At 39.8% G+C, this 25,657-nt stretch overlaps 1 protein-coding gene across 2 annotated transcripts; it reads left to right on the top strand.

Moving 5' to 3' along the window:
- Window positions 1-210: 210 nt before the first annotated feature.
- On the top strand, window positions 211-25,657 carry LOC107311474 (uncharacterized). 2 transcript variants are annotated; one of them, XM_085543441.1, is made up of 19 exons: window positions 211-542; window positions 1,114-1,209; window positions 2,541-2,667; window positions 2,978-3,083; window positions 4,374-5,724; window positions 6,842-6,950; window positions 9,701-9,866; window positions 10,776-10,991; window positions 12,245-12,391; window positions 16,649-16,807; window positions 17,847-17,958; window positions 18,322-18,428; window positions 18,690-18,845; window positions 20,057-20,161; window positions 21,812-21,952; window positions 22,759-22,843; window positions 23,204-23,324; window positions 24,127-24,343; window positions 25,281-25,657. In XM_085543441.1, the coding sequence occupies exons 1-18, from the start codon at window positions 341-343 to the stop codon at window positions 24,314-24,316; spliced, it is 3,696 nt and encodes a 1,231-aa protein (XP_085399567.1). In that variant the 5' UTR covers window positions 211-340; the 3' UTR covers window positions 24,317-24,343; window positions 25,281-25,657. The 2 variants fall into 2 exon arrangements, with proteins under 2 accessions (XP_085399567.1, XP_015713473.2); XM_015857987.3 differs by having other exon boundaries at window positions 6,839-6,950.

The raw sequence follows: 25,657 nt of genomic DNA, 5'->3' as shown, positions 1-25,657 counted from the left end.
AGAAGGCATAGGGGAAATACATGTTTTACTTGCTCAAAAGTACTTTGTAAATTCTTTTTAATTCAGCATCTCTCTGGCATTTGGTTATTGTGGGTATGTCTGGTGCAAGCACATTTTTACAATTAAAGCATATAACAAAGCACAGTTTCATTATTTCACTCTGACCATACAAAATATTAGGGAGCACAAAAGCAACAGTGTTGTAGTGCAATACCAGCATAGCAGGGGCTTCTAATTCACTGCAAAGCAGCTGTCATAAACTAATCTATTTTTCCTTCTCTGATAATTATTTTTAGGCTTTTCAGTTTCTCCTGTTATACCTTCCCATACAGTAGCTGAGATGTCACCCCTTCCATGCTCTCCTGCTACTTTGACTCCTGCCCAGTTGCCACCTGAAAATTCTTCACAAGTTGAGAGCCCAGGATGCTTAGAGGGCTCTCCCTCAGTAATGCCTTCTGCCCTGCAGAACTGCTCCCCATCACTGGTGCCAAACGAGAGCGGTTCAGAAATCTCAGGAGAGCACCTGCAGCTGTCAGATTCAGGTAGGTGAGAAGCACTGGAAACTCAAATATAAGCATGCTGTGCAAATCTTCTGAATTTCTGCCCTTGATGGTGAAGACATTGCAGCATAGAGGAAGGGCTGGTTTTTATGATAGTTTATTACAATAGCTGTTAAAGTGGTTTTAAAATGTATATTGGAAAGCTTTTGAATCTCAGTGATCCTGCTTCTGATACTAACAGAGAAACTGGGCCTTGTGACCAACATATGGTCATTAAATCAGAAATGGTAAGACATATGAGGTAGAGTGTAAGGTACACTTAAGGGAAGAAGAATAAAACAAAGGATATAGGTATAGCATATGAAGATGAGAAAAGAGTGTGTGAGAAACTAAGGCTTGAAGGTGCAGAAGCCTCAGTGCATCAGTTTAACGCCTGACTGGAAGCTTGTCAGTGCACTTCGCTTTGAAATGTCTTCTAGCTGATCGTGTGTGCTTGAGGGCGGGGCTGAGCAGAGCTGTGCTGACTGCTGTGATGAGGGTGGGTTTTTAGTTCTTGAAACATGAACAGGAGTGCACCAACAGCACATCTAATGTCTCCAATTTTTATTTAAAGGGATAAGCACAGAGTCATTGCTTCAGCATACTGAGGGCCCCACAAAACAGCTTTCCAGAAAAGATGCTCAGGAAGAAGCAAGAACAAAAAACAAAGGTGAATTATACAGCTGCCTGGATACATTTGTTCTTGTCTTGTACTGGGAAGAACCAGGGGGAAATTCTAGTGCTGAGGCACTTTTCTTGCTGTAGCATTCCCATTGCCACCTTTCTTGTAGATAAATAAATAGACCATCTAGAAGACTGGATAAAGCAGAGCCTCACAGATGAGACTGTAAGGAGGAAGCGTGGGTTCTTCATCCCTTTCTGGAACCTACCTGCTGTGCTGTGCCACCTCCAGTTCTTCTACTACACCCTAGACTCGTAGAATTTCTCAGGTTGGAAAAGACCTTAAAGATCATAGTGTCCAACCACAACCTAACCACACTACCCCAACTCTAACAATCCTATGCTAAATCATGTCTCTGAGCACCACATCCAAATGGTTTTTAAATGCACCCATGGATGGTGACTCAACCACCTCCCTGGGCAGCCTGTGCCACTGCCATTCTAGTCTATGGCAGGTGACTGAGTTGCAAAAATAACTCTTCTTTATCCATCATTAGACTGAAGATATTTGGTACGTGGCTAAAAAAGCTGAGGGAAGAAAACAGAAACTTTTGTATCAACAATGTCAGCGTTCTACAGGAAATCACTTCTATTAAGTCACTGAAAAGAATGGGTTTAGATGTTGCCCCCCCTCAACTAGATCAAATCTTGAGACCTGATAGGGCATTACAGTGATTTGTGTTGCAAGACAGTGTGTTGCCAAGGCCTTCAGGAGCACTGGGTGTGTCAGTGTCAAAAAGCAAACTGCGTGGTTTCTAACAACAGTGACTGTTTTGTGTGAATAAGCTAATAACAGCATTTTCCTGAAACTGACAGACCAACTTGAGCTAAAGAGCAAGTCTTGATTAGCTGATAATTAGATAAGTGATTAAATGAAGCAGAGGCCTTCTTGTTCTGAGGAGCATAGCCAGTAAACCTAAATGGAAAGATGGACCAATTTGCACGCTTTTGTGAAACAGAATGGTAAATGCACAGTTAGAAGGTCTTTTGCCTACAAATACTGCTATTGAAAATACTTAAAGAACTGAGGTGTGTGTCATATGGTCTGCAGATACAGAATTTCAGTGCTGTCCAATGATGTCCCATGCAATAATCTGCATTAACTATGCATTACAAGTCTCTTGAGGCAAGGGGCACAAATCACCATTTCTTGTTTCACTATTCCCATTATTCCCAGATGTCAGATTTGAGGATTAGTAGGTGTGGGTTTTTGGTTGGTTTTTTTTTCTTCAAATTTAATTTAAAAATATTCTATGAAGCATTTTTAAAAAATCAAAACTTGAGTAAATTGTTTTCATTGACCTTTTTCTTACTGTTTAGATAACGGCCAAGTAAAAGAAAGGACTTTCCCTGGATCTTTTTCTGTAGTTGAAGAAGAACAAACAGAACAAATGAAGGAGGTTCCTCCACCAAAGGTAAAGACAAAGACTGGAAACCTAGGAAGCAGGTAAGAAATGAGTGTAGTCAGTCAAACTACAAAAGCATGTTTTTGTTGATTGAAAAAATACTGTGTAACACCTACTGACTGATACCAGACCAAAAGTTCCTAAAAGGAAACAAAATTCATGTTTACTTTTAACAAGATGTTTTGAAGTGGGTCTTAGGTGTCCAGTAATACCGTACCTTTTGCTAACATTTTTTCACGTTGAAAATGAAGATAATATTTCAATTCTAATCCCAATAACAACTCCATGAGAAATACTGGATTGAAGTTAGTTGGAGAACATTACAAATAAGTAACTTTTTTCCTTGCCTAGGCCAGTCACAGCAGGAATTCATACTAGACAGAAGACATCTGAAAAATGTATTGAACAGCTTCAGGTAGACACTCAGTTGGTAGGAAAACAGGAGCAGAAGCAGCAGGTACTGTGCCACTGGTGCATTTACTTTGTTTGCGATGAGTTCTCTTGAACATGGAGGTTGTATGGGCGCTGTTTTTGGCTCACTGTGTAACAGCATGTTTTTTTTACCGTTCTTTCACATGATATTGGAAGATTTTTCAACACCACCCTTCCCTCCTCCTCCCTTGAGGTTTATTCTGTTACTTTCTTAATACTGATCATCTCCAGGTTGTTGGCTTCTCCTTAAATTTTTCTGCTTTTTGCTTTTCACAAAACCATATCAAGTTGGGCTTCAGCAGGCAGAGTTTAAACAACTAATCTTATTGATTCATAGCATATATTTCACAAGATTAAGTGCAGGAATGACTATAGGCACTGTGAAAGTGGCATTTGATGCTGAGATATAGATGCCAGAAATCTCCGTCTCCTTAATTAATCTTTAATTAAGACAAGTTTATGTGCAGGTCTGACCTTGCAATTTCAAGCCTTACAGACTTCTGAACAGCTGTTTCTACAAAACTCAAAGGTTTTATTCACAGGGGAGTCATACCTCCTGTTGTCATGTCCTCCTCATGTCTTCTACTCTAAACCTAGATGACCTTTGAGGTGCCTCCCAACCCATGTCATTCTCTGATAGTTCAGAGCTAGCTTAAGAAGCATCTCAGGTTGTCTTCTCATTGTTCTCTGTATTAATGGCTAGAAGTTGAGAAGATACTATTTTCTTGTTGCTCTTTGTGCCAAATCTGACAACAGTTAATGGCTGGAGTTTCACATCAGCTCAGAATTGGGCCATTAGAGGCTAGTCAGTGCTTTTAACAGCCTTAATACTAAATGCAGTAGGGACTGCTTCAGTGGGAACCTTTGGGTGTCAATCCCTGCATTATCTTAGGCTTGTTGAATTAGAAGGAAGATGTACATTCTATCACTCAGTAATTTTCTCTGTCTCATTGGAAAAATAGCATTTTAAACTGATGCATTTATATATTTCTGCCACACTGTACAGAAAACTCAAACTGCCTTTGAAAACAAAGATGAAAACTCTCATCTTTGATTGCCCAAACACTTAGTGCTAAGTGTCTTAAGTGTCTGACTCTCCTTAGGATTTAATGGAGGTGTCACACAATGACTCATACTAAAAGTTCTCATACCTTTTATGCAGACTGCAGGCTGTTACTTATGAGCTCAGTTATCCATAGCCAGTTACTGGAAGACATCTGGTGTCTCAGCTTTTTCAATTAATGTAAATATTTTCCTTTCTGATGAATGAATCTCAGATTATGGCTGTCGTTATTTTTGGTGGGTTTTTTTTCAGAGCAAGGCAAAAGGAACATCTCGGAAGACTTTTCTGAAGAGAAAAGAAGGTACTGTAAGGGTCAATAAAACTAAACAGAAGCCTTTAAAAGAAATGAGCAAGAATTCCAGAAGAACTGATGTGGAGCAATGGAGTCTTTTCTCCAAGTCTGGGCAAATGGATGCAGGGATAATGCAGCCAAGGGAATACCCTCATGTAAATCTGCAGGTCAGCTCCATGTGTGTGGTTACACATGGAAAAAAAGCAAACTGTGCATTAGCTGAGCAGGAAATTGAGGCTCAGACTGACTGTGAAGTGAAAGTACAGGAGCAAAGTGTAGAAGAAAAAGCAGTGATTAGGAGAGATGAAGATGCTTTTTGCTCACCTCATGTGAAGTGGACTGAAATCCTGAACTCATGTCCTGAAACAACACAAATGAACCTACAATTAGGAGGAGAAAGTGAAACTAATCACAGGGATTCCCTAGAGCAAGCTGATAGAACTGATAGAAGACTTGTTGAGGGTACCCTGCAAATAGACCTAGGTAGAGCAAATCAGCTTCGGCAGTGTGAACTCTCAGAGGAAGAAAAAAGCCCTTTGGAAGTCCTGCAAAAGAGTTCTATGCTTCAAGATATAGAGTCAGAACACATGAGGGAAGCAGTGTCGGGTGCAGTCCCTGCATTCACACAGGGCCAGAAGCACGTGCAGGTATGTCCACAAGAACTTGTTTCAGGGAGCCAGAGCCCAGACAGCAAAAGACAAATTCACACTGGTTTTAAGAAGGTCAATGATAAGATCATAAAAATTACCTGTGACTCGCTTGAGGCTGTGGAGCAAGGAAGTTCATCCTTGGTTTTGCAGCAGGAATGGCAAAAGAAGGGGACAGCTGCCTTGACATGGCATGTTGCATCTTCATCCCATGAGTCTGGCTGCTTATCCTCCGACAGTGATGATGACCCCAAATCTCACTGCAGTCAATATCCCTCCCAGCATAGGCCTCAGGGAGCAGATCATTCTGACAGACATCTGGATCTCTCTGAAAATGATTATGTTAGTGATGAGCCCAGTGAAACTGAACCTACGTCCATGAAAAGGAACATCAGTTTGTCCTCAAGGAAACAAGATATTCAAGTGCTCTCAAGACAGCAAAGTCTCTCACTCAGCACAAGCAGCAGTGATTCCAGCACTAGAACTGGAGGGAGCAAGTGTTCTGTATTTCATCTCATGAAATCCAAAAGGGGAGAGGATGAACTTGAATCAGAGGCCAAGTACGTTAAAAGCCTTGATCTGCCATCCTCAGCGGTGGCTTTGGGGATTAAAGGAGGCCCTGCAGTGAAGCAACCACAGAATAAACTGCCTACAAATGTGTTAGGTAAGAGCTACCTGAGTTTTTGTTTCCTTCTCTTTTCAATGTGGGAATTAAATTTATCTTAGTTTGACTGATTCTGTTTATGTTCCCTAGGCATATGCCCACCTTTGTTAGTATTTCTCAGTCCTAAACTGTTAGAAACAGAAAGGAAGGGGGAGAAGTACTTGCAAGCCCCTAGTTCTGCTTGACTGTCCATGTCACTGGCCATTTTTCCTAACTGTGTTGCTTAGAGATGCAGTCTCATATGCAGACTTCTCATCCCATGAGACCGGTGGATGTTTCAGTAAGTCCCTGGAATCAGTGCTAGAGTTTCTGGTAGCTTATGTATATTCACTCCCTCTCCCTGACTCTTGGCAGTGAGAAGTTCTTGTTTTCTATTTACCCTCCTCAGAGACAATTTGGGATACAAAGATACGACAGGCTGGGCAAAATGATTTCTCACAATTGCTTATTTTATTCCTGAGACACAGAGAGCTCAGTATTAGTGGATAATGATGTTTTCCTATAAGCGTCTTCTCTTAGTTTATCCTGGACAGTGTCAGAGTTCTTAGCCAGAAATCCTCCTAGTCTTTTTGGCTTGGTCATCTTACTTCTGGCAAAGACATTGTATCCTGCTGAGAAAGGATTTAGACCTTTTTATTGAATTGGATCTTACTCTTTTCTCAGTTTCTACTGCAGGACTTTACCTCCTTCAGGCTAACTCCTCATCCCAAACATACTTGTCTCTTTCCCCCCCCCCGTACCCCCCCCTTTTTTTTTAACCTGTTATCCTTCCTGCAGCAATACTTACTCCTGGCAGCTCTTAATTACTCTTCTACACATTGCTAAGCTGTTCCAGAAGAGTACTCAAAGACTGTGTAAAGGTACATTCAAAATAAAGCTGAATTATCACTTGACAACTACATTCACAATAAGGAATTTATCTGCTGACACTGACATATCCCCCAAATCCATTTCGGCTATCATAACCTGCAGGGCTTGGACTGCACTACTAAGGAGCATGTTGGAGTCTGGATACTTGTGTAATTATTTTTTGATAAGTTAATTCTGTTCAACAGATTCACCAGTAAAACTTACTGCTGTTATGCAACCAGTGCTAACCTAGGTATCTTTATAGCAGAAACCCAGAGCATCCTTTCCAGTGCATTAGAAACTGGTGTATATCATGGAGGAACCCTTTCATTGACAAGAGCAGAAGAAGAACAGGACAAAGCAATGCATTTTCTCAGGTAAGTCTATACACACAAGGAACTGATTTGAGTGTGTACTGAGACCAGCACTTCCTTAATGTAAGGAGGCCTGTAAGAAATTGCTAGGCACCATCTACCATAAACACAGGAGTGATGCAGAAATGATTCTTTCCCTTTTCACTTTTCTTAATTAGTGCCAAGAAAGAATAATTTATTGATTTTTATTTTAACAGATCATGCAAATGGATGGCTTTATTAAAGATCTTTCTAGCTTATGATCATGCAGACAGCTTGGGTGATCTCCAGCTGGCTGTGATATTTGCTTCAAATGTGAATGTCTGTGGGATTTGGTAGTTAATAAAGCTACTACTTAAATCAGGTGCTGCTTTTCTCTTTACTAGTGTAAATTTGAGCTGACGAGTGATGTGCTGGTGCAGAATTACTGCAGTGCAGGATTTTCTGCCTGCTGACAGCACTGCATCACAGATGACGTGGCTTTCATTTTTATTTAAGAACAGTGGAGATTTTCCAAAGAGCTTTCACTAGATCTATTCATGTCATTAGCCCTTATGTGTGCACACAGATATTTATCCAAATATACGTGTCTAGCATAATGTGTGCACATTTTCATTTCATTTTTCTTACTTATGAAAGGCAGCTTATCCCCCCTGACTGTGTTGCCCTGTGCAGATTTATGCAGTCTGTTTTATTTTCAAACCAGTAATGAACACAAGATGGCAGCTACATCCAAAGCTCTTTACTTAGGTTGGTGACTTAGCACTTGGAAGCAATGAAAACCCTTTTGTGAGCAATGTGACACGCCTGGACCTGCCTGGACCATCCATTCTTTTGTTTCAAAGTGTTTTGTTTTTAAACCTTTGCAGATACAAATATCAGACAAGAAATTGAAAACAGTGGAGTGCACCCTGTGGTGCATATCTAGTGTCTGAGGGAGCCTAGGACACAGCCTGTGGCTCCACTGCTGAGGGAGCTGTTGCTGGCTCTTAGTATCTGTCAGAGGATTCAGTGGTGGCCTTTTTTCTTGGAAAGCCTTGCTGCATGTATACTTTTTGCCTTACAGCCAGCTTTCTGCTATGTGCCTCAGGCAGAGGTATGCCTGGGATTCATGCAAGGATTTGAGTTGATGCAAGGTACTTAGCTTTTGTGATATTTTACATCTCTGCACCTAGCTTTTAGTTTATAGCTGGCTGGGGCTTAAGCAATCTGTCTGAGGCTTCCAAAGAAGTACTGTGTATGCTCCAGGTGTCTCTATTACTTTTTTGTGTTGTTTTTTTCCAAGCCAGGGGCTGTTTTATAGCCTCGAACCAAACAGCCACAGCCACTTTCACACAGAAGGCTGGGGAGATGCAACTTGAGCTGCCTGCCAGGCATGATCCCTGCCTTGCACTGACCTCCAGACCTTGCCCAGCATTGCCTTGTGCAGCGTGGGTTGGAGGCCTGTGGTTATGCTAGTAATATGGCCCTGTGAGTGACTGTGTGGCTCTGTTAATTTTACCTATACAGGTACAACTCGTGTACAGTTCTGAAGAGGTTGATATCAGCTAAGATTTTGGATGGAGTAGCTAGCTGGCTTCTGTTTTGCAGAAACTTGAGAGTACTCGTCAGTGGGAGGCGTTCTATGTAGATCTTCCATCTTGCTTTTGTTCTTGTATGTGGTATTTTAGGCCAGCTGGTCTGGATTTGGAGCAGTGGCAAGCTACACATGATTAAGCAGGGGTTGTATACGGAAATTTAACTAGAATAATGCAAAAAGGATTAATACTTCAATTGAACATTGATATTTATTTATTTTTGCGTATATTTAATGAGAATATTAGACTGTCTTATTTAAGTAAGAAAACAGCAAAAAGAAAAGTAATAAATTGTTAAAAACAAACAAACAAACCAACAAAACCAGCAGGATATGGGGAGCTCATTTGCCTCTTGCTGTTATTGTCAGCTTTCATATTTTGTTGTCAAAGAGCTAAACTCCATTATGGAGAGGAAAATGTGAGGTCATGGCTGCCTCCTGTAGCTATCAAGTAATAGTAATAGCCAGATGGTGGCTGTAAGTCATGAAGTGAACTGAACCAAGAAACTAATAAATAATTTAATATTGAATTAAAATTGAACTAGGCAGCTGGATCTTGATTATACAAATAATGCTCTACTGCTTTTGCAGAGTTTTTAAGCACGCTTCCTGACCAGTCATGACTTGATACACTGGGTATGAAGGCAAAATGCCTTCTGAGTGATGGCCTCTCATATTTGGCTCCTGTAATTTACTTACTAATAAGTAATATGCTCAACCCCTTTCATGCAGGTCCGTGGCTGTTCTCATCTGTGGGGACGGCCAAGCAGCTGGAAGTACGGCTCAGTCTCCAGCCTTGCATGATGAGGTGTCTCATAGATGTGGTGCCAGGGAACAGGCTCTGTCTTCTGCTGGTCTGCCTTAATGTAGCTTTCCCTGTACACAGCAAATGTGTTTGAACGCCTCTAAGGTCATAGTCTTTAGATTATCAGAAAGTTTTAATTGAAAGTACTCTCATCTGCTCAATTGAATAAATTTTGTAGCTGGTCTTGTACAAGAGTTGTAAGTGATGTGCAAGTTCTCCAACCTCAGTTTTGATAATGCTAATCGCTTCTTGCCACTCTTAGCAGTATTAGCCTATCTGAGACCTGCCCAAGCCCCAAAGAATTCATGCCCAGAGAAAGCACATCTAGAGACAGTTCTTTGTGATGGTCTTTATGCCAACTTCATATTTCTTTTTCTTTAACGTACTGAGCAGAAGACAAGTGGACCAACTTAAGACTGTCAGGGGCCAGGAGCTGGTTCATCCATTGCAATACAACGGAGATCAAACTGATCCACTACAGAAGGAAGAAGTTATGCATAGCAAGCTCAAAGGAACACCTAGAGTCACTGGAGGAAGTGTGAAATCAGAGGAAATACAAGTAAGCTGTAAAATAAATATGCTGTTCTCTTCATTGAATGTTCTTGTGTTCAAGTATCATATGGACCTGAGTCATTCCTTTTGTCACCAGTACTGCTTACTGAAGATGGCTGTGTGTACAGTGAAGATTTCTGTGTTAAAAAAACATTGCTTTAATTTGTGTTTTAAATGTACAAGTTGCTCTCTTTACATAAGAAAAGAACAGGTTGAAGAAGTGTGCCTTCAGTTTGGTACAGAAGCATGAGAGGCCCACAAAACCATGACAATAATCACATTGGACAGACACACAAGTGAAGAGAAAGGAAAAAAAGGAGTGCATGTGACAGTTGATTCAGTTGATTACAGAGCAAACTGCACATTTCTGGTTAAACTCTGATGATGCAGTTGCAGTATCTAGCGTGAATGCTACCAAAGGAAGAGGGCTTAGTGTTGGAAACACCATGGATGATGGAATGAGAAGGGAACAGGAGAAAATAATGGAAATGTATAGCAAGAGGTCCTCATCAAAATGTAACAAATGCCATTAATTCACTTCTTAATTCACTCAGATAAAAATGTCTTTGCAATCCCCCCCCAGTGTTTGTAAGGACCATCTAGTTAATCACACTGCATGAAGTTCCAATGCACTATCACTTTTTGCCATTAAAATATACCATGTGTCCTTTTAATAATGTTTTTTGTATTATTAGTTTGTATCTCCTGATTTTCCTTTACAAGAATGTCTCACTTCTTTGTAAGACTATAGGTGTTTGCAGTATTTTAAATATTGCTTCAAATGTGTTGTCTTTATAATGCAGGAATTCAAGCATGACAAAGGACTTCACGTTTCCTTGTGTGGGTGTGAATTTGGCATGCCTAGTCCAGAGCAGGGCAGTGGCATAACACTTATTTTTCTTTTTTCTTCTGATAGATATTAAAGCAACAGATTACAGGACTGCAGGAGGAGTTCAGGAGAAATGAGTCCTGTTGGCACGCTGCTTATTGCAAGCTAAGAGACCAGGTTGAGATGCTGACTAGGCAGAACATGGAGCTTCAAGTTGAGCTCAAAGGTTCAGAACAGAAGAGGCTGAAAGCAGAAAGAAAAAGAGGAACTGTGAATTTCACTGATGGAAAACTACAGACACCGGTACTGGAAGACTTTGTATTTAATACTGCCTGAATAATTTAGGCTTAGTTTTTCTTTTGCCTGAATATTGTCACTCCATTCCTGCTGTGCTCAGTCTCAAGGGGAGAAATATCCGGTCTATGTTAAGCTATGTTTAAATATACTCCTTCAGTGGTCCTCTTCCATGTAACATTAGTTATCTAAGAGATGGATTACCTCTACAAGGGGGTTTAACTGTCCTGTCTCTGACAGTTACAATGGGGCAGACGTTGCCTTTCTCCCTCCTCTGACTAGGAAGGTAGTCCAGGTAACAGATTTGCATTGGCCTAATTAAACCAGTCTCCTGAGATTAACTCTGGTCTTTGTGTATGTCACTGACCTTTTTAATAAAACAGCTTTTTAAGCCAGATGGAGACTGTTTTCTGGCAATAAATATAGTGAGACCTTTAACTAAACCTCATTTCAGTTCTTATTTAGTACCATAAATTTCAGGGAAGAAAACACTGTCAGAGGCCTCCCTTACAAAAGCACAGATTGGACCTCTGAATGGGAGTTACACTGGGATAGAGCAGTAGAGGCAATCAGGTTGGAAAATGTAACTGGCTAGTATAAATGTGTCTGAAGAACTCCTGAAATCAAAGAGGTTTAATCATAGTTGAACAGATTCTATTGTTCTTTTTTATTAATGTCTAATTTGTTTAATTTACTTGTAGGGTTACTTTACTGAGTAACTGCATATCTTCATTAAAGGGAGACAAAGGAAGGGACAATTCCATTACTCCCTTCTTACACAGACAGCAAATTTGGGGGAAATTAAATGATTCAGACTAGAAATCAAAAGACAGAGGTTTAGTTTGAGTGGGTCATTTCATCTTTCTATGTACTCAAGGAAGAAAAATACATGCCTGTAAAGAGGGGTTCATTTCATCAAATGTGAACTGAGGTGACTGGAACGGATAATTATCTTCCAGATGGTGCAGTCTGATGAGATGAATTTTATTTTTCCACTGAGAGCCTTCACCAAGGAGAAAAACAAATCAAGCCCTTTATTCCTAGATACTTCTCTAATGTGTGAATATAATTTCTAGCAAAATCCCTTTTTAAAAGAAGCCAGACATACCAATTAGCCAGTCCCTTGCTTCCTGGAATGAAGTAGCTTTGGTTTCTATTTGATTTCAGTGTACTCATTCATGAGATTTTCATATAATACTGATAAGTTCCATTTGAAAATTGTGTGTATAACATGTATGTATGTATAACATATTCTTTGTTAGGTTGCAGAAGCTATCCTGCGAGAGACAACATCTTCATCCATACAAGAAGAGAGATCATGGGGAGAGAAGCATGGGAGTTGTATCGCCTCTTGTGTGGGGCCAAAGGCAGCTTTGCAGAAACATTGCTTCAGAGATATCAATAGCAAAGTATGTTCCTACTGCCTTTTGCCTGCTCAGTGGTAAAATCACAGCTTTTTACAAGCTGTGGCAAGTTAACTCAGTATGTCAAGTGAAAGGTTCTTTTTCTTTTATCTCTATGACAGTCTATCCACAGCCAGTTAACGCTGTCTGAATTTCAACAGGAACAAATACTGGGTCCTGCACTTTGGCCACAACAACCCCAGGCAATGCTACAGGATTGGGGCAGAGTGGCTGGATGAGTGTGAAGAGGAAAGGCACCTGGGTGTGTTGGTTGGTGCTCGGCTGAACATGAGCTGATGGTGTGCCCAGATGGCTGAGAAGGCCAACAGCATCCTGGCCTGTATAAGAAATAGTGTGACCAGCAGGAGTAGAGAGGTGATCATCCCTCTGTACTCAGCTCTGTTGAGGCTGCACCTTGAGTACTGAGTTCAGTTTTGGGCTCCTCACTACAAGGAAGACTTCTGAGCCCTGGAACATGTCCAGAGAAGGGCAGCAAAACTGGTGAGGGGTCTGGAGCACAAGTCTTATGAGGATCTGCTCAGGGAGCTGGGATTGTTTATCCTAGAGAAGAGGAGGCTCAGGGGAGACCTCATTGCACTCTACAACTTCCTGAAGGGAGGTTGTGATGAGGAGGGGTTTGGCCTCTTCTCCCAGACAACAAACAGGACCCAAGGAAATGGCCACAAGTTGTATCAGATGAGGTTTAGATCAGACATAAGAAGGAACTTTTTCTCTCAGAGAGTGGTCAGGCACTGGAATGGCTGCCCAGGGAGGTGGTGGAGTCGACATCCCTGGCAGTGTTCAAGAGGCATCTGAATAGGGAGCTAGGAGATATGGTTTAGGGGTTTTCTGTAGGTATGGTAACGGGAGGATGGTTGGACTAGATGGTCTTGTAGGTCCTTTCCAACCTTGTGATTCTGCATTTCTATTACTTCTAAACTGAATGTGCTTAAGAGAGCAGATTCAATCGTGTCTGGAATAGTAACTTCAAGTAGGAAGCAGATATTATCAGCCTTTAAGGCTGTCTGTATTTCTAAATAATATATGCTATTCATAAGTTAGAAGCTGGAAAACTTAGCTGTAGGAAATTGTTTCATTTGTTCTGTGTTGATTTTGGATCTCCTTGGTCCCTCCTCCAGCTGGGATTTCATAATTGCTTAATGCTTCAATTGGCTGAGTTATAAACAAACCAATTAATGTGGGATAAACTATTAGTAGTTTAGGTGAGCAGTAAAGACAAAAAACTTCGGTAGCTTATCTAGGAAGCTTTCGCATTATGAAACAGTATGTCTGATCTGAATGTCTCAAGAGTTCTTGCCAAATAAGTTAAAGCCCCAGATATTCTACATAGGGAATCCCCGTCATTTATTGAGTGTGTTTTCCCCCTGTGGCAAGCAGCCATGCATACACACACAAAAAAGGAGGGGCAGCAGCTTCAGCAACAGTTCTGAGAAGGGGGATGTTGAGGACGGCTTGTTGTTATCTGGGCTTTCATCATCCAACCAGTGCTGGATCCAATCCAATTGGAATCCGGCACAAGCATGAAGTAGACTGGTGGGCATATTGCCCAGATGTCCTGGGTGAACTCTAAAATGTCTGACAGAAACATGTGTTCTTTATCTAATCTGATGGCAGAGGAAGGCTGTGCAGTGAACAGAGTGGATGCTGATTATTTGAATCTATAATTGAATGCTCAGGGAAAAGGAACGTAAAACAGAAGCACAAAATCAGTGTTGTAATGATAGATGTGAAAATGATGACTCATGCTTGTATTTCTTTGAGCTCTTATGTGCTGATGAAAGCTTTCAATGATTCTCTAACTCTGGACTGCTCTAAATTTTGGATATAAAGTAAAATCTTGTGCTGATTTTCTGTCCAGAATTGAGATACTGTGCATAGGAGAAATCAAAGTGAAGGGATCACCTTGTATAACAGAAGCAGAAATACATGTCACAGAGATTTGTGGTAAGCTTTATAAGATATTTCACATAGAGCCATCTTAGGGATGGTGAATTTCCTTAGCTGTAACCAGGAAGGCATAACAATAACTAATGTGTGATTTATTTCTATCAAAGCTAATAGAATTTGAGGATATGTACAAAAATGACTGGAGAGCAAACTGAGTAATGACTGGTACAGATTAGAGAATCAGGAGGACATGATTTTATGAAATATATATATATATATATATATATTATTTGAGAGAGAGAGAGATGTTACTTTCTCTACTTTTGTGAAAAAGGTGTATCCTGTTGGCCTGTAATTCTTTTATTAACGATGAATCCTATTTGTACTGTAGCACGATCTAGTTGGTGAAGGAATGACTGCTTCAAGCTGTGAGATGAGATAAGCATCTATTTTAACTGTATATCATTAAAGATTCTTTCAGAATGTGGCTTGTGGCCCAAGTAATTAATAATTTGTATTATCTCCAAACAAGCTGGTTTCTGAATGCATTAGAAATTGGGGGGAAACAAGTTGCCAGTTTCCTGCCAGACATGTAGTATAGATAAATGTTACTGATTACTAAGAAAGATATCATTCGTTTCTTCTATTGGAAGGCATGCTGATACAGCTTATAGAAAGTTACTGTTGGAAAAGTTTCAATCAAGATCTACTGTGCATTATTCCTCTCTTACTACATGGACTTTGCCGTGTAATTTTGCAGTGGATTTTCATGAGCTCTAAATATGTTACTTCCTTATCCATGAGTATTCCTCCCGAGAACCGACTAATTATTAAGCAGGGAATTATGACTTTAGAGAATATGTAGATGGTCTTTTGTAGCATTTGAATTTTCACTGTTTTATTCATGAAGATTTGTTGTTTTCTCCCAAGTTTTTTGGCCTGTTAGTATGGGAAAGCAAACCATATGATGTCTTTAGGGCTGGAAGAATCCTCAGGAGGCCACCTGGTCCCTCCTTTAGCCAACAGCAGGATCAGTGTCACTGATCTCCTACGAGATCCAAAATGATCTGGCATCTTCTGTTACCTAGATATTCTTTATGTTAGGAAGTTTTACCTCATAACTAAACTCCATTTCCTTTGTCATCTCAAACTAATCAGTTGATTACCTTTTATTCTGTCTTCAGTGGAAGTGGGAAGGAACTGATGTATCTTGTGCTTGCAACAGGGCTGATTCCCTCTAAGTCCCTGCAGCCCCTTTATATAACGTATTGGTGATCTATGTGTTCCCAATGAAGAAAAGTAAAACTATTTGTTCAGATAACTTGGTGACTTTTCTTATGAAAGTGATTGAATTTAGAGTGTTGTTATCAAGAAATTAATCATTCCTTATCAACCCAAATACTGAGTAATTGGATCTCTTGAAAAGTATAGACCTAAATTGCAGCAGCTGCTTGGGTTGGGGTGTTTGCTATGATTCATGAAATGATCTTAGAATGGCTTCCGTTTTTATGATACAAAGACCACAGGCAACTCAGTAAGCCGGTACTGATTTCCCTGAGTTATTTCTGTAAAAACGGCAATGTAAGTGCATAAGTTAAAAATAATAATCTATGATTTAACTTTTGAAAATTCTACCACCTTCTGGTTTTCATCTGATTTTTCTTTATCGACTTATCACCATTAAATGTTAATGTGATTTATCAATATAAAGATGACGAGATCATCACCTATGACAAAAACTCATTAAACTTTGAGTTTAGTCATTATGGAAAATTGGCCCTAGTGACTGTTTCTGGAGAAGGAATTGATTGGTCTTTTGTGTCTGCAGTTTGTTAGTGCCCCATTCCTTAAGCAATAAGCCATGTGCTTGGGCAAATGAAGCTGATGGCTCATGTGTTGTTTTTTTTTTCCATGGACTGCTTACTCTTGCATTCCCAAACAGCCGTTGTCCATTGGATGAGATGTTTCAAATGTAAGAAAGGTGGACATCTGGCAAATAAAATTGAACTCCCACTCAATGTACTTTTCTGGATCAGCTCAGTTAGTTGTGGCTTCCCAGGGAGGAATACTTTGCTTGTGGTTGACAAGGTGGCTAGACTGAAGAATAGGAGCCTAGGAGCAGCTGATGGCTTTGCACTGTGTACTTTGAATTACCCCTCACCTTGTTCCACAGAGGAGTAGGGGAAGTGGACTGAGTCTGAAGAGGGAATAATGTATAAAATATACATATATGAATCCATACACAGATATACATCTTATAAAAGCTTTAAAAAAAATGTAATGAGCCACCTGCTGTAGAAGGATTTTAATGTTATGTTTAAATCAACTTAATGCAAATGTATTTAAATCTTTTAGGCAATAAAAAGCTCTGTGCAGAAGGCTGATCCATTGAGAATGGTAACAAAGGAACATCAAGAAAAGAAAACATCTCGCTGCTCCCTTGGCAGAAGCACAATGCCAACTGGCAGGACAACACCTCACCAGGGAAGAGTGACACCTTTTGAATTAGAAGAAGTAAGTCAGTGGCAAGGTCTATTTAAACTACCTCTATTTTCTCTTGACGGTATTGTTTGGAATTTAGATTGGGATCATATAATTATAGAGTTACCCAGGTTGGAAAAGACCTTGAAGATCAAATCCAACCGCAGCCTAACCAGTACCCAACTCTAAAAACCATCCACTAAATCATATCCCTAAGTACCACATCCAAACAGCTCTTAAACACAACCAGGGATGGTGATTCAACCTCCTCCCTGGGGAGCCTATTCCAGCACGTAACTACCCTTTCTGTAAAGAAGTTCTTTCTAATATCCAACCTAAACTTGCCCTATTGCAACTTGAGGTCATTTCCCTTCGTCCTGTCACTTGTCACTAGCGAGAAGAAACCTGCCCCACTCTCACTTTAAGAACCTTTCAGGTACTGGAAGACGGTGATAAGGTCTCCCCTCAGCCTCATGTTTCTCATAAAGCTGTTGCTTGGACTTCTTGCCTTGATACTGTACTGTTTTTTTCTGGAAATCATTTTAGGGGACTACTCATACATTGAAATATTTCACAGAAGCATAGGGGGGCTGGAAGGGACCTCTGGAGATCATTTAGTCCAACCCCTCCTAAAGCAGGTTCCCTAGGGCAGGTCACGTGGAAAGATGTTCAGGTTGGTTTTGAATATCAACTTCCCTGAGCAGCCTGTTCCAGTGCTTTGTCATTCTCCACGTAAAGAATTTTTGCCCTCAGATGTTCATTACTGTGATATGCCATGCCTCATTGTCTTGGCAATCCAGTGAAGACCAAGAGCAAGAGCCACAGCTAAAGTACAGCTCCTGAGAGAAGCAGAGTCCCATCTGGGGCTTCTTTCACTACTGTCTCTTTCTTCAAAACAGTCTTAATTAAGATTGAACACATGCAGATTAAACACATGCACTGTATAAGTGTGTAGGTCTTTGTGCACAGGCATTCCCAGGAAGAGGGAGCACACTTCATCCATATCACTGATTACTCCCACGTTACAGCAAGGTATACTACTGTATGTTTCAACCTCTCTGTGTTGCTTCAGGTTATGTATCAACCCTCTCCTACTGGGAGAGGAACAGATGAGAGGAAATCACCTGGAGCTCGCTCACAACTGAGTGTTTCTAAGGGGCATAAGTCATCTTCTTATGAAAAAGGTAAGATTTGTGGGAATTTTCTGCTTTAGAGTCATCTGAATGATTGATCTCCAACTCTTGGTTAACAGGAAGTATCTCCTATGATTCTCAGAAGTACAAAAAACTCTATTTGACAAGAGAAGGAGAGTAGAATGTACTGCTGGCTGTCATTATATACTGAATGTATTGTTGTGGAAGCCCAGAAGGTGGAGCATGGTGGTGGTCTGCAGTTCTCCTTGGTCCATTTAAAAATGAGCAAGCCAGCGTTATCACTATAAGAAGCAAGTGTTGCAAGCATCTGAAAGCTAGCATCTTCAAAAATAATCTTCTGTGCTAAGTGAAGAAACATGACTGTATCCTCTTTTAATTTTCTTTTTCTTATAGGCACACCTTCACCCATTTCAGTTATCTCAGAAGACATGCTCCTCTCAAATAAGCACAGCAATAACACTTGCAGCTTTGCACTCTGCAGTAACAGTGAAGAAACACAGGTATTTCACTAAGAAAGTGTATAAAATAGTTCACTGTATGTGACTTCAGTTCTCACATACAGCATGCGAACTCCCACTTGGCTGGCAACAGCAATCTCTTGGATTGTTTTTCTTATCTCTTCTTATGATGTGTACACTCTTTAAAACAATATTTTAATGGCTTAGAAATAACAAAGTATGTTTCTTAACCAACATATTCTTGCATGACCATTGGACATCAATAGATTTATGTTGCTAGTCAGTATTTTAATTTTGGTTCAGGAGGAAGAGATTCGTAACCTTAAAAAGACAGAAAAAATGTTAAAACCTCAGAATAAAGTGGCATTTGCGATGACCCAAAGGAGAAGTGGCATAACTGCATATGAGAACAAAGTACTTACAAGGAGTCCTCCTACTCTTCTGGATGCTGAAGCAAAGGTTGAAGCAACTTATGGTTCTTTCTTTTTTATGATGAGTAACTGTCTTTTCTATGGGTGAACTGAAACACACTAAGAAAATCTTCCATTCCCACTTCCTTCCTTGGCTACTATAAAATTCAAAACTGTTAATCTGAGACTGATGCTGAGTTATAGTCTTCCAAAAGGACTTAGCTTCTGTTTCCTAATGAAATTGCAAATGTTTTTATCTGGGGGGGAAGGGTGAAGGGGATATTGTGACTGGAAGATTTGTGCCTTTCTCCAGAACAAAGCTGAAGGTATGCATGATGAATATTTATTTATTTATTGCTAGTGTTCAGGTCCCACTGTACTTCAGAGCCCTCCAGAATGTGAGCTTTCCATCTGTTGCTGGGTATTCCTTGTGTGCTCTGGAAGCACTACTCTGAAAGTATGTTCAGTCCTTTGAACATAGCTTGACATGTAGAGGCCAGCAGCAGTTACCTCAAACTGTCTTGGTCTATGTATATGAAATCCATATTAGTAAGAGGAGTGAGAACTGAAAGATGCTCTATTTAGAGGGAAGAGAGACTACTGTGGAAAACACTTTGTGAATGCTATGTAATGAACATAGGCTTGGAGATGGATCTGACAACTTCAAGTACAGTGTTGACAGCTTTTCCCTGGAGTATATCATTGCCCTGTGGGAAGCAGCACTCCCAGTTCCTTTGGATCCCACAGGCTGACATGAACTACCACTATAAGGAGAATTAGTTAGTAGCTGCTCTGGGTGCCATGTGCCAGTTGTCAGTTAACTTAAGGCTGCTTTATGTACCAGACAGTGTGAAGGCAATTCACTGTAACAGTAAATTGAATGTGTGGCATCCTGAATAACCCTTAGTTACATAGTCAGCATTACCTGCAGCTAACATCAATGTGATTTGTTTTGAAAAGTGGATCTTGCTAGTATAGGTGCCTTTCTTAGCAAATCAGTAATCTTGCAGTCAGAGATAATTCTCATTCCCTGATTTTGCTTTGACAGCTGAAGTTGATTGGAATTAATGCACAGCAATTGCAGTTATGACTAAAACATCAAAATTCACTATGAATTAAAGACAATACTGGAAATAAGGGCAACTCTCCTCTTTGCGTAGAAGTAAACGTGTTTTTGTTTTGTTTTGAAGAACTGATGAAATTTGTGAATATTTTTACAGCCTTTCTGTCTATATAATTCTGACTGTGTTATTTTCGTAGGTAAAGCCTCCAAAATCAATATTATCTAGAAGGCCAATGTTACATCAAGAAAGAAGGGAAGATGAGGATGTTGTGCAGGAAAAAATAGAGCATCGTGATGGAAAGGTGAGATAAATCAGGGTGCTTGAAGAGACTGCCAACAGCACTGCAACAGATAGGAATTGCTACTTCAAGTAGCCATAGAAAATTATCTCTCGAACGAAGAGTCCTTAATGAAGAGCTCAAGTGTAAAGTTCAAGTTATGAGTAGCGGGGAATTTATATATAGCTGATGGGATGGAAATCAAGTAAGCAATTTTTCTTATCTCCTACTGTGCTGACTGAGGGTAATTTATGTCCAATCAGTTGTCAATTCTTGAAAAGCCTTTTCGATATATGAAGCTCAGACAGTAAAGTAAGGCACAGCTTCCTGTGTCTGTTCACTTCAGAACTGAACTGTCAATACATCTGTTGATTAATGATACTTTCCAGTAAGCAGACATGGAGAAGGCTTTTGCAATGCAACATTGTTCAGGGGATACTGGTTTGATGCACCTACTATTTTATAGCTAGTGCTGAGGTAGACTGTGTGAAAGTTTATGTACCAATCACATTTCCTTCTCATAGAAATAGAAAATATATTATTCATTGTTCTGATCCTTGAAAGAAAGATAATTGTGGAAAAAGTCTTTTTTTACCGCTGTATTTGATTCATAAAACTTAATGTTGGACAAGGCTTGTTCAACTTGAGAGTGGCCAAAAGAGGGAATGAGTCATTAATTGTTATTTCAACTAACTGGAGCTTTTTATAACAAGGCCTTTTGGAGTATCTATCTATAAAAACATCTTTCTATTACCAACTAGGTTTTTTTTAAACTAAATTATTTCTAAAACTAAAATCTCACCCTCAGTATTCATCCCCTTCCCCTGAGGATATTTATTCCTTCTTGTCTTGCTGGGATGTATGCTGCTTTTTCCTGTACAGAGCCTATGACAACACTGGAACTGTAAGGAAAAGCTCTAGTGCACCGAATGGTTGTCTTCTTTTTTTGGACTTGCCCAAATGAATTAAATTATGGGATTTCTATAGGCTGAACAGAACTAGCTCCCATAGTCATTCTGGAAAATTCATTAACTAGAGGCTGTATTAGGAAGGAAGTCTTCTTAATCCAATATATTGTTTGCAGAACAGAGCACTAATTATGCTATTGCCACTTGTTAAAAAGTCTTGATCAGTTTTGTAAGGAATCTCTGCATGCAGCCACATTTAACTGTGTAGTATTGACTGTCCATTCATGCTTATGTTACTTGAAAAAAAAAAAAACGGTTGTTAGCATTTCAGCTGTCTCTGTTAATATATCATTTTGATTTGCATTATCCAGGACCTGGGCCTATTGGGCACAGAGTGAGTACCAGCATATATGAAAGTAGTACAAATGCTTACTAACTGAAGTCAGCCAATGAATGCTTGTATTGCTTCATTATTGACCCAGGGCCATCTGTCTTGATTAGCAGAAGACAAGGCAGTGTGGTGGGGATTTGAGCCAAGTGCTAGAAAAGAGATTATTTTGCTAACGGATAATGTCATACTTTTTTTTCTCTCTTATGCAAAAATGAGGCAAAAAACAATGTATACGTGCAGGCGAGATAGCTTTGAAATGTAAAAGTATTGAGTGGGTATGCTGAGTTACTTTGAGTTCCAATTTCATTGGAAGGCAGCACAGTGTAACTCGCATCCTTTGGCTTCATTTACATTAGGTGCTCTGTGTTTTTGAAGGTTGAAGAGGTGCTTACTGATGGACGTCGAATCATCACTTTCCGCAATGGTACTAAAAAAGAGATCAGTGCTGATAAAAGGATGACAACAATTAACTTTTTCAATGGTGATGTAAAGAAGATCATGCCAGATCAGAGAGTGGTATGTTGCATTTGTTTTCTTTAACGGAATTTATATGGCTAAGTGATCTATCAAACAAGTTCCTACTGTTTATCTTTGTAGCAGAAATGCTAACTCACAACTATGAAGAAGTGATTGAGCATCTGGTGGGAAGGCAGGGCCAACCCATGGGAGCTCAGGTGACACTCAATACACCTGAGTGACCAGAAAGGGTGGAGCCAGGATCCACACCTTCCCAGACCTCATTTAAGGGTTGTTAGTGGAGGTAAGGGTATGTTGCTGGAGATGCCTGCCTACCTGAGGCTTTCTAAGTGTAAGCAGATATTTTTCCTTTGTTTCTGTGTCTACGGCTGCTGCATCTGAGTACATCCTCACTTCACTACTACACTGTCATTGTTCTGTTTTCCGTGACATTACAGCGTTACAATCTTGAAATAGCATTTCTGGGAGAAACTGATGAGGAAGGGTTTTGGTTTCCACAGTCCTGACTGGGGAGGACAAGAATGGAATTGAGGTGAAGGTAACAGTTGAAGAAGGGGGCAAACAGGGATTGGGCCAAGCAGATCAAAGGAAAGAAGGCAAAATGTAGGGGAAGCCATCTGAAGAGAGGACTGCAGGAATATGTAGAAAAAGCCAGGAGGGAGGGGTGTGAATGAAAGAAAGGAATTAAAATGTAAGGATGTCAACTTTTTAGGGATGGAAGATACATGAAAAAATGGCCTTGAAATGACTTCTTAAAGTTGGCTTATTTTTAAACACATAGCTATGGTTTAATATTCTTATGCAAATATTATGACTGTGCTGTAAACAGTTCACTCTCCTTCCAGATTTATTATTATGCAGACGCACAGACAACTCACACTGCTTATCCAGAGGGCCTAGAGGTGCTGCAGTTCCCTAATAATCAGATAGGTATGCAAGAACTTGTGAATGTGAACTATATGTGTGCAAGTGTCTTCATTGTGAAAGTATTGTCTGAGCCTAATTCCTGTAGATTTGCTTTTTTTTTCTTCCAATTTGCTTCATCTTTGCCTTTTGACAGTTGGTATGATCCATCACTTTACTGCTCAATTTCCTTCTGCAAAGGATAATAAAGGAGCATAAATGCATCCTTCCTATAGTTTTAATCTCATTTGATTCTTTAGTTTCTCTAGCAGTACACTGGTTAGAATTTCTACTCTCAATACAATGTCTACAGAAAATCTCATCTAGCTTTGTGTAAAGCGATGAGAAAGAATTCCAAAGACACTTTTAAAATCTTGTTTTCCACAGAAAAGCATTATCCTGATGGCACACAAGAAATTGTGTTCCCAGATCACACAGTGAAATGCCTCTATAGCGATGGATTCGAGGAAACTTTTTTCCCTGATGGTACAGTAGTAAAAGTAGGAAAGTAAGTCTTCTTTAGATACAGGAATTGTCACTGGGTGCAAGTTTAATGTTACTAGCATATACAACTGTGGTTTGATTCTGCATGACTGGGAAATGTCCATATGAAAGAAGAGATTTGGAAGAGAACAAGTGTTTTTCTACAGTGAGAAACTGAAAATTGTTTGCTTCCACTTTGAATCACAGGTGACCTGATGTCATTGGCAAAGTGACTGTGAAATACTTCTCATTTAGTTCTATGTAACTTCACAGTCACTCTCTACATCTGACCAGGGCAACAGTGCAAGCAAAAGGAAAGCCAGTTATCTGTATTAACAATGTAGGGCTGGAAAAGAGGACTCTTGGGCTCTATTCCTTGGTATTTTACTCACTTCCTGATCTTGCCAAGATGTTTTAAATTCTTTGTTTCTATTCTGTCATATAAAATGAGGACAAATAACAATAGGAATTCATTATACATGCCTCTTCTGTGGTTAGGGAACGTTCTGTTGTAAAAGAACGTTAGCATTTCTGTTGGCAAAATGCCTTGAAATCCCTGCATGTGGTGTTCATATAAAATACAGATCCTACCATCTATCTGTTGTTACTTGTCCTATCCATCCAGATATTGTTATGTATAGAAGCACCCTTGTATTGAAGTGGAATTGTGATAACTGATCTCTGATACTACCGCATGTAAATTCTGAAGTGAATTTTATAACCTGTGAAGGTTTCTACCTTCACTGTGTCATCTTAGGCAGTTAGGTATGATAGGTTAATAACATACAGTGCTTTATGGCCCATTCACTCGTGGCTATTACTTTCAGGAATGGAGATAAACTAGTGGTATTCAGTAATGGCCAGAAGGAGTTTCACACTGCACAGTTCAAGAGGAGGGAGTACCCAGATGGAACCATAAAGACTGTGTACTGCAATGGCAGGCAAGAAACAAAGTACTTGTCTGGGCGGGTTCGAATCAAGGACGAAGAGGGTAATATCATCCTAGATAAGAAGTGATTCCTCCCCTCTGTGGCTGCACTGTATGTAAGTGGCTTCACAAATTTTCTCTGTACAAATTAATCTCTCTCTGCTCTGGGCATGTGTGTCGGTTTGAAAGATTCTTTCTTGATGTCTCTGATGCTTTTCTGTTGCTGTTAATAATTAAGATTAGAATATGTGCAGCAGTGAAAACCACTATTTCTAATGAAATAAATTAAGGATAACACTCTTAATCGACTGTGTTCTATACAACTACTAATTACCATTATATACCAGAAAGAGAAAAAGAAAAATATACCTTAATGGATGAAGACTAGCCTACATTTGTGTCCTGGGGTTATGGGAAGGAAAAAAAAAGGAGGAATTAGGAACTGCTAAAGTACCTTCCATATATCAGAGGAGGCTGAGAGCTGGGGCTCTTGAGCCTGGAGAAGGCTCAGTCTTATCAATGTACATAAATACCCGATGGGAGGGAATGTTGGACTCTTTGGAGCTGTGCCCACTAACGAGACAAGAGACAAAAGGCTTGCACTGAGATGCATGAAATGATAAAATCCTAGTCTGAGAGTACTGTCTAGTGTATTTGAAGTCAAAATGTAATGCTTTTTCCTTTCTGGTTATTATTCTTCCAGTAGTATAAGAACATTTCTGTCCAGTGAGTCTCAACAGCTTTAAGGTTCTTTGGACTGCACTTAATACCTAGGGGGATTAATCATTTACCCAATACTGCTTTCAGCTCCCTTCCTGGTAGACTGAGTGTCCTTATTCTGTCTTGAATTCTTCCAAAGCACTGAAGCATTTCCCTTGTAGAACTCATCACACTACCTGGCCAGTGACTGAAAAGACCAATTATTTCCTTGTGCCCTTCAAATTCCTGTAGCAACAAACACACATTCATAAAATGCTGCTTTGGCCTTTTCTCACACCTACGTACAAAATAATTGCAAGATTATGGAATTTCTCTCTTCTCTTTGCCTTCCAGTGGGCCAGACTGCCAATGCATCACCATTCAAATTGCAGATCATCTTTGGAAGAAATAGATTGAGCAGAGCAGAAAAATAATGTTAGTATTGATCATACTCATGCTGTTGATTATGAATTGAATTATGATGTTCTAAATATCCGAGTAGTTTGTTGTCAGATGGTGTGGTAATAACATTGTACTGTTTTTCTTCTGCTTTCTTACAACAAAGGAGCAATTTTAAACCTGTGCTCTTCACTGCTGAAGCACTTAATACATTCTATATGTTTTGTAAAAGGAAAGTCTGATCAAAAGAAAATCCAAGAGATTGTTCTTTTTGCATATGTTTCACTAAGAATTTCTGCTCAGTGTGGCCTCCGACTAAAACAAGTCTGTGT

This window comes from Coturnix japonica, chromosome 3 (genome assembly GCF_054131305.1).
Source record: "Coturnix japonica strain WE chromosome 3, WE-NBRP24, whole genome shotgun sequence".
Classification (NCBI taxonomy): Eukaryota; Metazoa; Chordata; class Aves; order Galliformes; family Phasianidae; genus Coturnix; species Coturnix japonica.
Note: the sequence above shows the minus strand (reverse complement) of the source record. Positions and strands in the feature narration are given on the sequence as shown.

Bases quoted from the DNA above. Each gene is read 5' to 3' on its own strand.
- LOC107311474 (XM_015857987.3), top strand. From the start codon at position 341: ATGTCACCCCTTCCATGCTCTCCTGCTACTTTGACTCCTGCCCAGTTG. The intron at 6,951-9,700 runs GTAAGTCTATAC...CGTACTGAGCAG, and splicing joins AAAGCAATGCATTTTCTCAG to AAGACAAGTGGACCAACTTA. The intron at 20,162-21,811 runs GTGAGATAAATC...GTGTTTTTGAAG, and splicing joins TAGAGCATCGTGATGGAAAG to GTTGAAGAGGTGCTTACTGA.